General features: G+C 50.4%; 2 protein-coding genes across 3 annotated transcripts in view; one reads left to right on the forward strand and one right to left on the reverse strand.

Annotated features, from left to right (window-relative positions):
* Positions 1 to 1496: 1496 nt before the first annotated feature.
* On the reverse strand, positions 1497 to 10997 carry ATG9A (autophagy related 9A). Of its 2 annotated transcripts, XM_006867828.1 has the most exons (16): positions 10940 to 10988; positions 9801 to 9858; positions 9329 to 9460; positions 9165 to 9208; positions 8432 to 8496; positions 7618 to 7779; positions 7052 to 7193; positions 6093 to 6841; positions 5858 to 6011; positions 5573 to 5752; positions 4928 to 5176; positions 4573 to 4751; positions 4350 to 4467; positions 3151 to 3373; positions 2827 to 2972; positions 1497 to 2558 (listed from the first exon to the last, which is right to left on the reverse strand). In XM_006867828.1, the coding sequence occupies exons 3-16, from the start codon at positions 9429 to 9431 to the stop codon at positions 2553 to 2555; spliced, it is 2520 nt and encodes an 839-aa protein (XP_006867890.1). In that variant the 5' UTR covers positions 9432 to 9460; positions 9801 to 9858; positions 10940 to 10988; the 3' UTR covers positions 1497 to 2552. The 2 variants fall into 2 exon arrangements, with proteins under 2 accessions (XP_006867890.1, XP_006867891.1); XM_006867829.1 differs by lacking the exon at positions 9801 to 9858 and having other exon boundaries at positions 10940 to 10997.
* Positions 10998 to 11786: 789 nt separating this feature from the next.
* Positions 11787 to 14697, forward strand: part of ANKZF1 (ankyrin repeat and zinc finger domain containing 1) — an 11289-nt gene continuing 8378 nt past the window's right edge. The window contains exon 1 of the mRNA XM_006867830.1: positions 11787 to 11930. Coding sequence (XP_006867892.1) covers positions 11787 to 11930 — 144 coding nt within the window. The remainder of the gene's footprint in view (positions 11931 to 14697) is intronic.

Consider the following 14697-nt stretch of genomic DNA (forward strand, 5'->3'; position numbering starts at 1 on the left):
AATGCATCAAATCTGTTCTTCAGATGATCTCTAAATTCAGGTGGGATAAATTCAAGGTCATATTTTGGCTCTCGTGGACTTGTTTTCATTTTCTTCGGTTTGTTTGAATTTGCATATCAGTAATTGATGGTCTGTTCCATAGTCTGCCCCTGGCCTTGTGAAATTAGTCAATAACAAAAGGACAAATATTGTATGAGACTAGTATTAGAAGAACTTAAAAGTTTCCATACTAAAAGAAACATTCTTTGATGGTTGCTAGGAGTGAGAGAGAAGGGAGAGCAATTCATTGGTTAGAGGGTACACGTTAGCTCAGCTCACCAGGGCGCCAATGGTGGCAGAACTGTGGAGTCTAGTAAAGACAGGGAGGTATGCAAAAGCTAAAGGGGGTTAAGGTAAATAGTTATATATACACAATTTAGAATAACTGTTCTGTATGTAGATACATAGACTAAGGCATAGGTTGAATGGGTAAGGGAGGAAGAGGGGATACATATATATGGAGCTTTGGTAACGTAGAATCCTGGAGTGGTGCTGTGGTTAATATATATTAATATAATTATATACTTAACTTATATCCCACAAATATAAGAGTTTGAAAGAGGGTATGTGTACATGGATATTTACCTTTCCTGCAAACAAAACTATGAATCTAGTAGAGCACACAGTGGGCAAAATGATGAAAACTTAGATATTATCCAATACCTTAAGGCAATGAGTTGTTGGACTTGGGGACTCAGGACCATTGTCTCAGGGGACACCATGGTCAGTTGGCATGAAGTAGTCCACAAAGACAATGTTCTACATCCTACTTTGGTGAATAGCATCTGGGATTTTGAAAGCTCATAATCGGCCTTCAAAGGTACAACTATTTGTCTCTCCATGTGCAGAAGAAGAGTGATGGAACTTGAAAATGCTTGGACTGATGGACCATATTAGCATCAGTCTCCATGACTCTGAGGCCAGAACTACAAGGTGCCTGGCTACTACTGCTAGCTGCCTTGAAACAGATTACATTAGAGGGTCCCTAATAGAATGGAAGAAAACGTGGAACAAAACTCTGAAGTATAAAAAGAAGACTGGGCTTACTGGTTAGAAAGAGACTGGAGGAACCCCAAACTGTGACCTTCAACCACCATTTAGGTCTGGAAAGGAACTCACCCTCATGGCTGAATTTTCAGTATTCAGTAGATAGGTATATAGGGGGTGGCACAGTGGAACAACATCACTAGTAGAATATGCTCACCATGGAATGACAAATCATTCAAACTCAAAAGAAGTTTTCCTAAGGACAAAGTTGAGAAGGGATGGGGAGGTGGGTGGAATGCAAATAGAAACCACAGGGAGAAAGTGGGATAACTTGTTACATGAACAGGATTACAATCATTGAAATGTTACAAAGTATATGATTTGTTGAATGTCAAATTGATGATCTTGCCTGTAAACCTTTACTCAATTGGTAATAAAAAGTTTACAAAGAAAGAGATGACAAGCTTAGATCTGGTCAAAGTCCCTTCTTTATTGAGTTTATTAAGCTGTACACGGTTCACACCCTGTTCCTCTATGCGTTCAGGCAGCTCTGTTCACCATTCAGCAGATCAGAGTTGAGGGCTGAGTGGGGCACAGTCCCAGCATGCAATGCGGCAGCCCAAAGCCTAGGGTGAGGCCCTCCTGTAGCCCTCCTCCCCACCTCTAGGGGGCAGCGAGATAAAAGGCCACAGCTTTTTTGCTGGGAGGTAATGATAACTGAGGGCCCACTCTAGCCTTGATCCACGCAGTAAGAGCAGACGCTTGGGGTGGGGGTGTACAATAAGCAGCTATGGGGGCCTAAGAAGACCTCAGTCTCCCAAGGGCCCATCCTGAAAGTTGGAGGGGGGAACAATGAATTTCAAGCCTGCTCCTGTGATTTAGAAACTTTCCTACTTAGTGTCAAAAGGTAGTGTGAGGAGAACTGGGAGCCACGTATCTAGCCCAACACGAAGCAACAGCTGAAGAGAAGGGGAGCAAGCGAACAAGAACGGCAAGCGGCACACACAGGCCAGCGATGTACAGAAGCAGGAGCGGAGAGCAGGCTGCAGCGCTGGGAGGGCACTGAGGTGAGGTAAGGGCCGCAGCCTGAGCTGCTCAGCTATGCAGGGTGGGGTGGCACCAGGGCTGATGGCCCAGGCCCAACCACCCCACTCCAGTTGGCACAGGTTCCCCCTGCTTGGCAGCTTCTGTGCTGGGCAGCCCTCTGGAGAACTTGCAAGGGTGTCTGCAAAGGTGGTAGTACTGGGGCTGGCCTGGGGACCAGTTTCTAGCACCACACTCTGAGCCAAGGGGGGCGTGGGGCTGCAGGCTAGAGTCCTGTGTGCCCCTATTTCCTAAGTCCCAAATTCCTCTCCTGGAGCTGTGGCAAACGCAGTGTTAGCACCTCCCTTGGCCAGGCAAGACACACAAACACCACACACGTGGAGCCAGGCAACACTCAGCGGAGCCCTCCCCTGGCGGGTGGATGGGATGGCAGGGCAACTGTGGCCTCCATCCTGGGGTGTAGGGACCCTCGTCAGCCTTGTCTACACCTGTGGAGAGAAAAGGATTGGTGGTGGCAACAGGCTTTTGCTACCTGCTTACCCACACAGAGACCTGAAGATAAGGGAAAAGGAGAGTTTGATTTGGGGGAGGTAAGGGAAGGAAAGCTCCAACCCTGAACTCCACAGCAGCTAGGGGAAGAGAGGAATGTATTTTGGAGGGGGACAGGGTAGTATGTCCACACTCATACGAGAAACTTCGGTCTCAGCCTGGCAGCTACTAGTTGTAACAGTGGCTCTTGGGCCCTGGAGCTCTTACCTTGTGCACCTGAGGGGGAAGCTCATCCTCCGAGCCCTCCTCCGGCACGGGCTCTGGATGCCTTGAGGCTGACTGCCCATCTTCAGCCCATCCTCCAAGTGGCAGTCGGGAGAAGTGAGAGGGAACCCGGGGTACTGTGCCAGGATCTAAGGAGGCAAGCAAGCAGATGCTTACAACAAACACAGACACACAGGAATTAAGAGGGGTTCTGGAGCTGCTAGCTGATTTGAGTTGGGTCCCTCTGACCTTTCAACCCCTGGAGAGGCCCGGGAAAAGCTGCCCCTCCCCGCATACTTTGTCTCCTCTGGTATCCCCGCTGGATACCTGTAATGCCCCCATAGCGCCTCTGGAAACCCCCCTGCAAGGCGGTGGTCTCAGGTGCTCCAGGCCGGGGTGTAGCACAGGGATAGCTGGCAGAGCGAGGGATAGGCTGGGGGGCCCGGGAGCCCTCTGCCCCCTCTTCAGGGGCACTTTCCCCACTCTCGTCACTCTCCCGACGGTGCCACAAATGCCTCTCAGGTTCCGCCTGGGCCTGCTGCTTGTGGAGCTGGAGAGATGGGATTGGATGGTTCATTAGAAGGCAACAGAAGGCTGTTTCTGAACAGCCGCTCCCCACCATGGTGCTGGCCAGTTCCCAGTTCCCACTTTCACCTTCTCGCCTAGAAGCCCTGTCCTAGAGCGCCTGTCATAACAATAACGTGTACCATGATGTTTTAAGAGCTGAGAGTCTAAGTAGCAGAACTCTTCTAGGTTCTGGAGACACAGCAGTGAATAAAACAGACTAAACTCCCCTGGGGGGGCTTAGACACTGGTAGTGGTGGTGGCAAGGGGAAACAGTCAATACATAAACAAATTAGAAGCAGTTGTATACAAGGGGGTTTAAAAAGTTTCCGGAAAAATTCCATCTTTTAATTCCATTTTTCCAGGAGCTCCCTTGTAGTATGTCAGAGTGCTAAATGCTACAGAAACAAAAACAAAACAAAAACAGAGTAGGAAGCTGCAGGAGTGGAAGGTGGGTAAGGGTAGCTTTTGCTCAGGGTGAACTGATGTGGTATAAAACAGGAAATTGAACAAAGAGAAGGAAAGAGTCATGCTGTCTCAGAGAAGGACTCTATGCAAGGGAAACACAACATGTAAACACCCTGGGAGAGCGTGGTGGTGGTGGTGGTACGGGGCTGTGAAGTTGGTTCCGACTCATAGCGACCTTGTATAGGGTTTCCAAAGTGGGAGCAGAAAGCCTTATCTTTCTCCCGCCTCCAGTTGGTAGTTTCGAACTGCTGGCCTTGAGGTTAGCAGCCCAACATGCAACCACTACACTACCAGAGCTCCTTTGGAAGACAGTAAGCTTAGCTGAAGAGGGTAGCTATCAAGAGGAGATGTGGGGGGGAGGAAGGGAGACTCCACAGCAGGTGAACAGCGAGAAAGGACTTGAAGCCAGGTTTTGCTGCTTTGAACCTCAAGCTCTCTAAAGGATTTTCAGCTGCCACTGGGGTTCTGTGCCCCTGCCACCCGAGTCCCCTCACCTGGTGCATATAGAGGGCATGCAGGCTCATCTCTGTGGATGCATACTCTGACAGCACCAGGCTCTGCAGTTGTCCTTCCCACACACTGCTCCCGGAGCTGGCAGTCCTGACATCCACTCTGTCCCTCCCAGCAGACAGAGAACAGTTGTCAACATCTCTGAGACCCATACAAGTCACTGGGGGCGCCTGCCCTGGCCTCCCATCTTGGCCCACCTTTACTCACCCAGAGCCCGTCATGGTGCTGGGAGCCCGGCCTGTGGGAGCCTGACCAGGCTGCAGTGGGGAGAAGGAGCGCAGGGCAGAGGCCACTTCAGCTCTGTGCCGAGAGGCCTGCAGATCTCTGGGCAGCAGCGAGCCCCGGTAGGATGAGCCAGCTAACACATTTGCAATGAGGCTCAGTGGCTATGAAAGAAAGGGGCAGGTCATTCTCAGGGCTGGAGTGAGGCCTCTGGCACCCCCAGTAGTCTGCACCTTAGGACACAATGGTGCACGGGGACAGATGAGGAAATTGACAGGGTTGGCCCTCCTGGCTCCTTGCATCTCTTCCACCCATCATCTCCCAGTCCCCAGGAACATACCTCAGACTCAGATTGTAAGGACTGGATGGAGGTAAAGAGGGCATTCTCAGGCAGCAGACCCCCTTGGGTAAGACTAGCAGCTGCTCCATCCCGCTGAACCTGTTCCTTGAGGAAGCCCAGGAAGGCTGTACTCTCCCGCGGTGGCTGCCAACCAGGATTGGTGATGGCAAAGTGCATGAGGGACAGCTCTGTCTTGCCATCCTCGGCTTGCTGGTACACTGAGGCTTCTGTCTGTCCACCAGATAGCCACTGCACAGGGAAGTGACAGTTAGGACTCTGGCCTGGCCCCTCTCTAGGACCTTTGCTGTATCTTTCCCCCTTGGGCCAGACACATGTGGGCTTGCCTCTGGAGGACAGACTGCAGTGCATGGTCAGGTCTTGTCTAGGGGGCCCTGTGCCCACCCCAGGAGTGGCCACATGCAGGGCCAGTTACTCGGGTTGAAGAACTGCTCAAGGATGCTTGACCAAGGGCACAAGGTGAGGGCTGAAATGCAGCGTCAGCTCCTGGTAACCCAGTGTCTGTTCTGATACAGGGCTACTCACAGGCAGGGCTGCCTTTTTGGTGATTCATAGGCTCAGAGAGGCTATCTTATGGCAATCTACCCAGCACCATCCCTGGCCACCTGGACCCTCCTCTCCCAGTACCTGGGGATGTCCATGCTGGCGAACATCCATCTGAGCAAAGGAGCAGGTATCTCCAACGCCAACAACCTCCACAGTAAAATTGCGGAAGAAGTCTATAATCTCCAGGGCCCTTGGGCGGAGGCAGAAGATGAGGATAAGGGGTGTGACAATGGGGCTCAGCAATTCCTCCAAGATGAACACCTGAAAGGGAGGGGCCAAAGGTCACAAAAGAGCGGCCAGGGAGCCCAGCCCTTCCCACCGAGCCATCAGCCATCTCTAGCAGGCCCTAACTCCATCTCCACTCACTGCCTTGTACTGGAAGAGCTGGGCAAACTCGTCCCGGGTCTGCGAGCGGTGGGCATTACCCTGCCAGTGGTCAGGCATGTAGTGGATGTGAGCGAGGATCACGCGGAGCAGCTGCTCAGGGCAGAAGACCATGTGCTGGTCCGGGATGAAGGACCTAGGGGACGAGCATCACGATGAGATGGGAGCCTGGCCTGGCACACTAGGCTGTCTGCTCCCACCTGCTGCCCAGGCTCACCTGCATACGGTCACGCTGACCCCCAGGAGTGTGACGGTGGTAAGGACATGCTCCACAGCCAACACATCTTCGTCGTAGATGGTGAGAGCAATGAGCACGGCCAGGATGGAGCCAGCGAAGAAGGCGACATTCTTGGCCAGCAGTGTCAGCAGAGGGGACAAGAAGCAATTCATATACTTGGAGGCGGGTTTGTAGCCACGGCTGAGGCGGGACTGCAGTTCGTGTTCCAGCTCATTGAAGTGACGGAGGTAGCAGCGGCCATAGAGTGACCAGCAGCGGGCACCCAGGGCCCCAGGCTCCCGTTTCAGCACCTCAGTGTAGCTGAAGAAGGCATAGAGGATCTGCCAGATGAGGATGAGGGGGCACAGCAGGAAGTTGGCAATGCCAATCCACAGAATGCGGTTGCTGAGGCGCTGGGCCAGCTCAAGCCTCTGCCCTCCTCGTTTGTACTCAGCCTTGAGGCTCCATTCATTGAGAAACAGAGAGCCCGGTCCCCAGAAAAGGATCAGCTCAAAGTTGTACTTGAGGCCCCGGGTGAAGAAGACAGCTTCCCCGAGGCCAGGGAGGCGGAAGCGCAGAGGCAAGAGGGATTTGTTAACCAGAGCCACCATGTAGTTCTGAAAACGGAGGATGCGGTGATAGATGTCCAGCTCCGTCAGCTCACGTTTGTGGATGCAGATCTGGTGTTCTTTCTGGGTCTGCACAATCCGGGCCTGCACTTCCTGCCACGTGCAGTATGGCAGGGCAGACTGCAGGGTGAGAGGAGGCAAGATATGGAGGGTGGGCGCCCTATGTTAGATGTGATGCTCAGGGCTCATGTGCTTAGCTGAATGGAATCAAAGCAAATGCACCCTGATTGGCCAATGGAGGACGAGGACCCTTGATGCTCAGGAATATGTCCCATCCTTCCCAGGCTACAGAAAAAGAGCTATGCTAACTGCCCAACTCCGCACTCTTACCATGGGAATGCGCAGAGCATGCAGGTAGAAGGAGTGGATTTCCCAGTAGCAGCAAATGTTATAAATGAACTTGATGAGCCGGTGGATCCAGAAGACACCAGCAATCACCAGGATGGTGATAAGGGAACCATTCTCCTGAATCCTGGGTGGGAGCGAGAAGGGGTGAAGGGTGGGCCTTAAAGTGTCTTGGCAGACATGCTGCTGCCCTAAAGGATCGTGCTAGGCTGAGTCTGACTGAGTCTGTGCTGGGTATGAGTAAAGCCTCAATTCCACTCTATTTCCCACCTGGTGAGCCCTGGGTGGCACTGTAGGATCAGCACTGAACTGCTAACCACAAGGTCAACAATTCAAATCCACCAGCCGTTCTTGGAAGCCCTACACATGGTCGCTCTGAGTCACAACCAACTTGATGGCATTTAACAACAGCAAGGAGTCCTGACACGGTGCTGTAGTATAAGCACTGGACTGCTAACCAGCCACTCCTCTGAAACTCTACATAGGGTCGCTATGAGTCGAACTGACTCGATGGCACAACAGCAAAGCACTGCAGAGCCTGCAGCCTTTACCTGGCACTGCAGACCTGGGCAGGCAGAAAGGCATCTGGCAGAGTGACCTTGACTGGTTCGGTAGGGTGAAGACTGTGGTTCACCATCTTGTTGGCAAATAGGATGTCGTAGTCAACACAGCTGATCAGGAAGGTGGTAAAGGCAACCACAAAGAGGAACTGCCTGGGGAGTTGGGGAGAGGGAGCACAGTCAGAGAGTCAGGGAGGCACCAGTGAATACAATGGGAAAAGATGAGTCTGGAAGCAGAGGAAACAGGGCTGGAGAGCTGGCCCCCAGTGCTTAGCCTCAGGGAACTCTCTGGTCCAAACCAACTCATCTCTGCTTCTTTCTCATAATCTCAGGGCCTACAGAATCAGCCTGCTTTCCTCATCTCAGGGTCTTCCCACTCCCAGATTTCCTCCTGAGATGGCAGCAAGAAGTCCTTCAGGGATCTGTACTCTTCCTTATTCAGGGCGGGCTTCCCAACCCTTGTCTCTTTGGCAGTGTCACGTGGCTCCTTCCTTCTGGAAGTCTCTCTGCCTAGCTAGACCTAAGGTGCAACTGAGGTAGAATAGAAGCATTTTCCTCAAGTAAGCCCATTCCACTGGAGCTCTGATGAACTGACCAGAATGAGTTCTCTTTATGGATGAGGTAGAACAATGAGGGAAATAAGAAAGGTGCGCCTGGAAGTTTGGGTGCTATATCCAGTCCCTGATTTATACAGGATTGCAGCATTCTGAGCCTGGGAATAAGCATTATTGGCAGCCAGGGCCAGAGAAGGAAAGACTTGAAATATATATCTTTTACAACCCCATCCATTCCTATTTATACTTACATGAGTTCAAAGATTTCCCCAATGAGCATACAGGTGAAGCCATTCTTCTGGTGTAGATTATAAACGTATAATGGTTAAGAAAAAGTAGTCGATAGAGGCAGCAATTAAGAGAACAGACTTTAGAGTCACATAACTGAGCTTAAGTCTTAGCTCTGACTTTCTAGCTGTGTAACTCTGACCAAGTTATTTAACCTTGAAGTTTTTTTCCACAGTGGTATACTGGGAATACAGTGGTATATTGTGAATTGAGTCCTGGTGTGGCACTGTAGGATAAGCAAGGTTAACAGTTCAAGCCAACCAGCCGCTCCTTGGAAACATTAGAGTCACTACAAATCAGAAGGAACTTAATGGAACTTAAACAACATCATACTGGGAATAATAAGGTTTATTTTATAGGACCATTAAGTCTGAAATAATACATGTAAAATATTTAGCATAGAGCTGATACAGAATGTGAGTCAAAAGACATGAATTATTATGATTATTAGCAACCCATCAAAAAGGACAATCATCCTTAGATAAGTTTTTTTAAATAAATGAGTGCCACAAAGTACAAGGCAAATAGTTCTCAGCCAATGTGGGGCATCCTGAGTTTTAAGGATCGTTGTTTCCCCAGCTTCTTATCCTCCTCCTTCCAGGGATTACAATCAAACCCACTCCAAATCCCATGAGGGACTTGGCACAGAGAGAAGCTAAAGATCCCAAAGTCTCAACTCAGAGTCATAAAGGATATTCGAGAGAAGAAGAGGTCAAGATTTTCAATATGGTGCCAAGGTGCTGTGGGCATAGGGACAGGGATGTCAGAGCCCTGAAGGAACATGAGCCCCTTGCTCCCTCAGTGTCCCCCCTCCCCCAGTCCCCATGGCCCAGCTTTGGCTGTCATGTCCAACCACTCACACTTGCTCCCCTCAGGGACATGCACCAACAGGTCCTCCTCCCCGGGGGGTGAATCGCTGTAGGAGGCCTCTAGGCGTTGGTATTCAGTGTCAAACTGCGCCATCACCGCAGCCCCCTGTCTGCCTTATCCACCTGCCAGGACCAAGGAAGAAGAGACCCCAGTTCAGGCCCAGAAACTGCCCACCTGCTGGTCCTGTCTACCAGGCCAGAAGGAGTTAGAAGGAATCCTTGGGCTTGGTCTCCAGCCCCCCAAAGGTAGAGAAGTAGGAACCCAAGGAAGGTAGTGAACGCCTAAAGGCTTAGGAGGTCATAACTGTAGTCAGTCGGCCAGAAGCCACACTCTGCCCCTTTGAAGGGCTGTTTTCTGGGGCTAGTCAATGGAGAGAAGGGGCCCTCCCCCTGCTCTGCCCATGTGACTAGCAGTTTGGAAGCATTTAATAAACAGAGGTTTGAGATAAACACGTGGCCCTACCAGCTCCATGGGCAGTGTCTGCTCCACTCCAGCCCTCGGTGCCCTGGCTCTGCAGCTGCTGGAGAAGGTGTCAGGCCCTGGGACGTGGGGATAGATAGGGGTTGAACCCTCCCACCCACTCCCACCCCCCACTAAGAAGAGGTGCTCTAGGATATGCACTGGATTGCTAACCACAAAGTCGGCAGTTCACACCCACCAGCTGCTTCTTCAAGCCCTACAGAGTGTGGTTAAGAATTGAAACTGACATGAAGGCACTTCAACAAACCACAAGTTCAGGGCAAGGAGGCTTCTAGAATAGGGCTATGGACACTTCCTCTGGTTGCAAGACACATTCATCTTGAGGGTCCCCAGAAGTGACTTCTTGACCTGATGGAGTGGGTGAGTCAGTCAGTGCAGCCTGATTGTCTGGAAGCCCCCTCTGGACTGTTTTCGCTTTGCCCCACCTTGGCTTTAGAAATGAGACAAGCCTTTTAGGATCCAGAAAATCCAAGAAAAGCCCAAGACCAGAGAAAAGTATTTTCTGAAGTGACTCTTTCTGATCAAACCCTTTCCCAAAGACTCAGCAAGCAAGCTTCACTGGGTCGGTGGAGACCCTAGATGCCATGTGAATTTGTGGGTTGTCTGGAGTCAGACAAGATCTCAGTGGTCCTCACCCAGTTAGGGCAGACCCCAGTCTCGATTAGTGAGAGCCCCAGTGGGATTCTCTTATTAGTGAGAGCCCCGAGTCCAGAGAAGCTGATCTAGCCATCAGGGAGGTGACCACTCACCCGGTCGGTGTGGACCCTGAGCCCATGGAGCCTCGGCGAGGCCTGGCTCAGGAGCTCCTGCAGATGTTGGAGGGATCCAGCCAGGCCTAAAGCCGAAACCCCGGATGGGCAGGGGTGCCTTCCCACATCCAGCCGCCACAAGCCGAGCCCCAGGGTGGCCTGGCCCCAGATCAAGGGCTCCGCTCCCAACAGCAGACAACCTCCCGCGCGCCCCCGCCTGCGCGCCCCCGCTATCAAAACATTCTGGCTGCGCGGCTCCGCCCCGCCCGCGGCGCCCCTTCCCCGTTACCAGCTGCGAGGTTCTTTAGGGCTCTGTGAGCACCCCTGGCCTGGCCCTGGTCAAGGTCCTGGGATTCCAGTCTAGTGTTTCACCTCAGGAACGGTGACCCGGGTGATTCCAGGGACTCGCTCGGCTCAGTTCAACCGGGCTCTGAGCTCTAGGCCCGGCGTCTGCCAGTCACCGTCACCCGCAGCCAGCCTGGCCAATGAGTATAGGGGGTGGAGATGCGACGGCCAATTCTCGACTCTGAGGACAGGACTGAAGGCTCGAGGCGGGTCTTGTTCAGTCAAAGAACCAATACCGTGCTCTACGTGGGTTAGGGCCGAGGTGCGGACGATGTTGTTTGTCCTTTTCGCTGCTCCGTAGCGACGGTACTTTTGTTACAGAAATCCAAGCTTCGAATTGTGGTCTTGCGTCCCTTTTTCCTTTCAGGGATCTGTGGCGCAACTTGTCCTAGCACGCCAGTCTGTGCAGTTCAGTAGATGCCGGAGCTTACGTTTGGGTAACAAGAAGTGGTAGGTTACGGAACGTCTGTGATAACTCTGTTGGGTTCGATTCAGTGACTGATGTTCACCCTTATCACTCTCATGTGGCTGGGGGTTTAAAGAACCATCAGGGTCACGTATTTACCCCGGATCTGATTCCTGAGTACCGGGGTGAGGACCAAGGCATTTCGAGGCCTGTTGTTAAGTGCCATCGAGTTGATTCCAACTCAGCGATCCTGTATAGGGTTTCCGAGAGAGGCTGGTGGGTTTTAACTGCCGACTTACCGGTTAGCAGTCTAGTGCTTATCCTGCAGCGTGACACCAGGGCTCACTTCGAGGCCTAGAGGAGACCAAGTCTGGGCATCAGGAGACGCGGTAGTAGGATCTCACTTTAGGGTGTTCTGTTCCATTCTCCTTTCAGCTTTAGGAGCGGTTTCAAAATTCCTGCACAGCCATGTCCCCTGCTCCAGCCGCAGTTTCAGCTCCTGCGTTGGTCTCCCTGTTTGACCTCAACGCAGATGCTCTGGTCCTTCAGGGCCTGAGCTTGGTGAGCCACGTTCCCGGGGATACTTCCCAGGCCCGGCATGATGCTGCTCAGGTATTCCGGAAGGTTTGGGGTGGACTTCCTCCAAGACAGGAGCCCACATTGACTTCTTTTTCTGTTGGACAAAATTTATCTCTAAAGTTAACCTCAGGGTAGTTTCCAGCACAGGCCCCTGAGTTGTCGCTAAACAAATCTTGCCTTTGCTTATGCCAGCTGATTAAAACCATCTTTCCCAAAATATTTACATATTTATTTGGTTGTATGTAATTTTGTACAATTGTTTTTTGTTCCTTGCACCTCTCTTTAAATAACCTACACATTATAAAAGGAAATAAGTTTAAAACTGGCATTTGGGATTTTTTTTTTAAAGGTTTTTATTGTGGATTGAGTGAAAGTTTACAGGGCAGATCGTCATTTTTACATGCAACAAATCATACCCCTTGTTTCATTACAATAATTCTAATCCCCTCCTCCATGTACCATGAGTTAACAGTATTTCTCTCTATTCACTTTAGCTTTTTTTTAAAAATGTTTTATTGTGAATTATGTGGTAGTTTACATGGGAGAACATTAGTTTACATTCATTCTATCATGTATCGTTTCATTGTCATGGTTATAATTCCTTCCATGCATCATCACCAAAGGGTATATACCCTGCAAGCCTGCCCCCACACCCCCATACCCGGTCATCAGCACACAGCCCTTCTCCCTCTCTGGGTCTTAAGTCCCCAAGCTGCTCCGTCTCTCCACATCATCATCTCTGCCTACATCAGAGATGTGGATCTCTGCTGCTCTAGGTAGGGTCCCACTCTCCGCTCTTCTCCCTTGTTCACTTTAGCTTTTGAAAAAAAACAAAACAAAACCCTCAGGCATATATAATAATTTATACCTCCAAAGGGCACATTCTGCAAGACTGCCTCCTTTTACATGAATCTAGAGTCCTCAGACACACCCTCTCTCTGTGACCCCATCTCTGCCTCCATCTCTGGCATCGCTGCTTCTCTGGATAAGGTCCTGCATTCTGCTTGTGCTCTTCTCCTTTGATGGTCCTAGGGTCCTCTGTTTCTGGACTAAGATTAACCACTCCCTGTTTTTGTGACAAAACTTCTACCTTTACAACTGTGACGGTTGCAATTAGTCATGATAACAGTTACTCACTGAATCATAAGAATATTATCCCCATCTCTTTTCACCAGACTCATCTGCACAAGATGACAACTATTCAGTCGGGATTCTTTCTTACCTCCATACTCTTAAACTAAACTCCCTCTTGAAACCTTGTCAGTCACTTCGTGCCTTTATCACCCCCTCATTTTAGTTGCCAATGTCTAAGTTGCCCGCCCCTATCTACCCTATGTACAGAGGGGCTAGCATTGGTACTTGATATGAAGACTCCTTCCCTCTCTGTTGATATTTAGAGTTAACTACCTCCATGAGTGGAGTCCTGGTGTGGTGCTGTGGGTTAATGCACCAGACTGCAAAGCCGTTTGAATTGCAAGGTCGGCGATTCAAGCTCACCGGCTGCTTCTTGGAAACCCTATATAGGGTCGCTATGGGTCGGAACCAACTCGATGGCACCTAACAACAACAACAACCTCCATGAGTATAGGTCAGGTTCATCAAATTGTAGCAATTTACCCTTCTTTTTTTTTTTTTTATAATCTTTCTGTAGTCAAGTTCTGATTATCAAGCCATCGAGGCTAAGTCAAATGGGTACTGTCTGCAACTTTGGGTGTTCTTGTGCATCTCCCCTCACTTCATATCAGCAGGATGCTTCACTCTCTGCTCTAGTCCTCTGTGGCTATGTCCTTGTCCATGGGCTCAAGTGTCTTCAGGTCTCACCACACTTTGGGCCAAATAGCCCTTCCTCTTCTCTCTCTCATCTCCAGGTCAATGGGAATCAATGGACTGTGGTTGAACTCAGCCCATTTCTTCATTGCTGCCTTTCCCTCTCTTCTACTCACCAGTAGACCAGTGTGGTCGCCAGCAAGCTTATTTGCCTATTTGTGTGTTCCCTTTGAGTTTCAGTCTTAGATGGGAGTTCGTCCTGAAGGAACTTTGATTGCTTGCCTTGATTTCTTCCTGGCGAACAGCTTGCTTATTCATGTAGTAGCCAGTCATGCTAAACATTTTTGTTTTGGGTTTTTCCTGATGATCTTTTTTTGAAGATGTATGTTCTGTTGCTCAAGCTGTTCCAGGCTGGTCTCCTTGTCCTTGCTAGTGGGAATGTCCCAGCTAAGAAGGTTCTGGATGGGACTCAGGATCCCACCTAAGGTCCTATACACTACAAAGGCTTTGCAAGAGGCCTATTTCACTGGGCAAATTCTAGAACCCCTTTTAGGTATTCCAATCAGTTATAGGCTGAAGACGGGCTTACAAGTTTCTCTAATCATGTTTCCCAACATTCCTTTCTATCCCACTCAAGTGTCTATTTTACCATAGTAGGCAAGGGAAACCAATATTCATAAGATAGTCAAGCATTTTAGCATTATTTCCCCTCTTCAAACTATACCTCAATCCCTGTATCACAGAGCCCTGTTGTTCCAAGGTTGAGCATGCATCACTATTTACCTCTGTTCCACTTAAGACATGCAAACCTGTCTCAGTGTTCCCCTATCTATCTTGTTCTTCTACCTCCTCCCCCTTCTTGTATTGCCCTCCCCAACACCTGAACTAAACCCCCTACCCCAACCCCATTGTTGTGGTTACCTTGTTGTTGTTAGGTGCCATTGAGTCAGAACCGACTCATAGCGACCCCATGCACAGCAGAACGAAACAATGTCCAATCCTGGGCCAACCTCACTACTGCTGCCACACTTGA

Source organism: Chrysochloris asiatica, unplaced genomic scaffold (assembly GCF_000296735.1).
Source record: "Chrysochloris asiatica unplaced genomic scaffold, ChrAsi1.0 scaffold00110, whole genome shotgun sequence".
Classification (NCBI taxonomy): domain Eukaryota; kingdom Metazoa; phylum Chordata; class Mammalia; order Afrosoricida; family Chrysochloridae; genus Chrysochloris; species Chrysochloris asiatica.

Excerpts from the sequence above, each read along its gene's own strand:
- ATG9A (XM_006867829.1), bottom strand. The coding sequence starts at position 9,431 with ATGGCGCAGTTTGACACTGAATACCAACGCCTAGAGGCCTCCTACAGC. Across the intron at positions 5,753-5,857 it reads AGCTCTTCCAGTACAAGGCA|GTGTTCATCTTGGAGGAATT; the intron begins GTGAGTGGAGAT and ends CCTCCCTTTCAG. Across the intron at positions 4,468-4,572 it reads AGCACCATGACGGGCTCTGG|AGTGGATGTCAGGACTGCCA; the intron begins GTGAGTAAAGGT and ends TGGGAGGGACAG.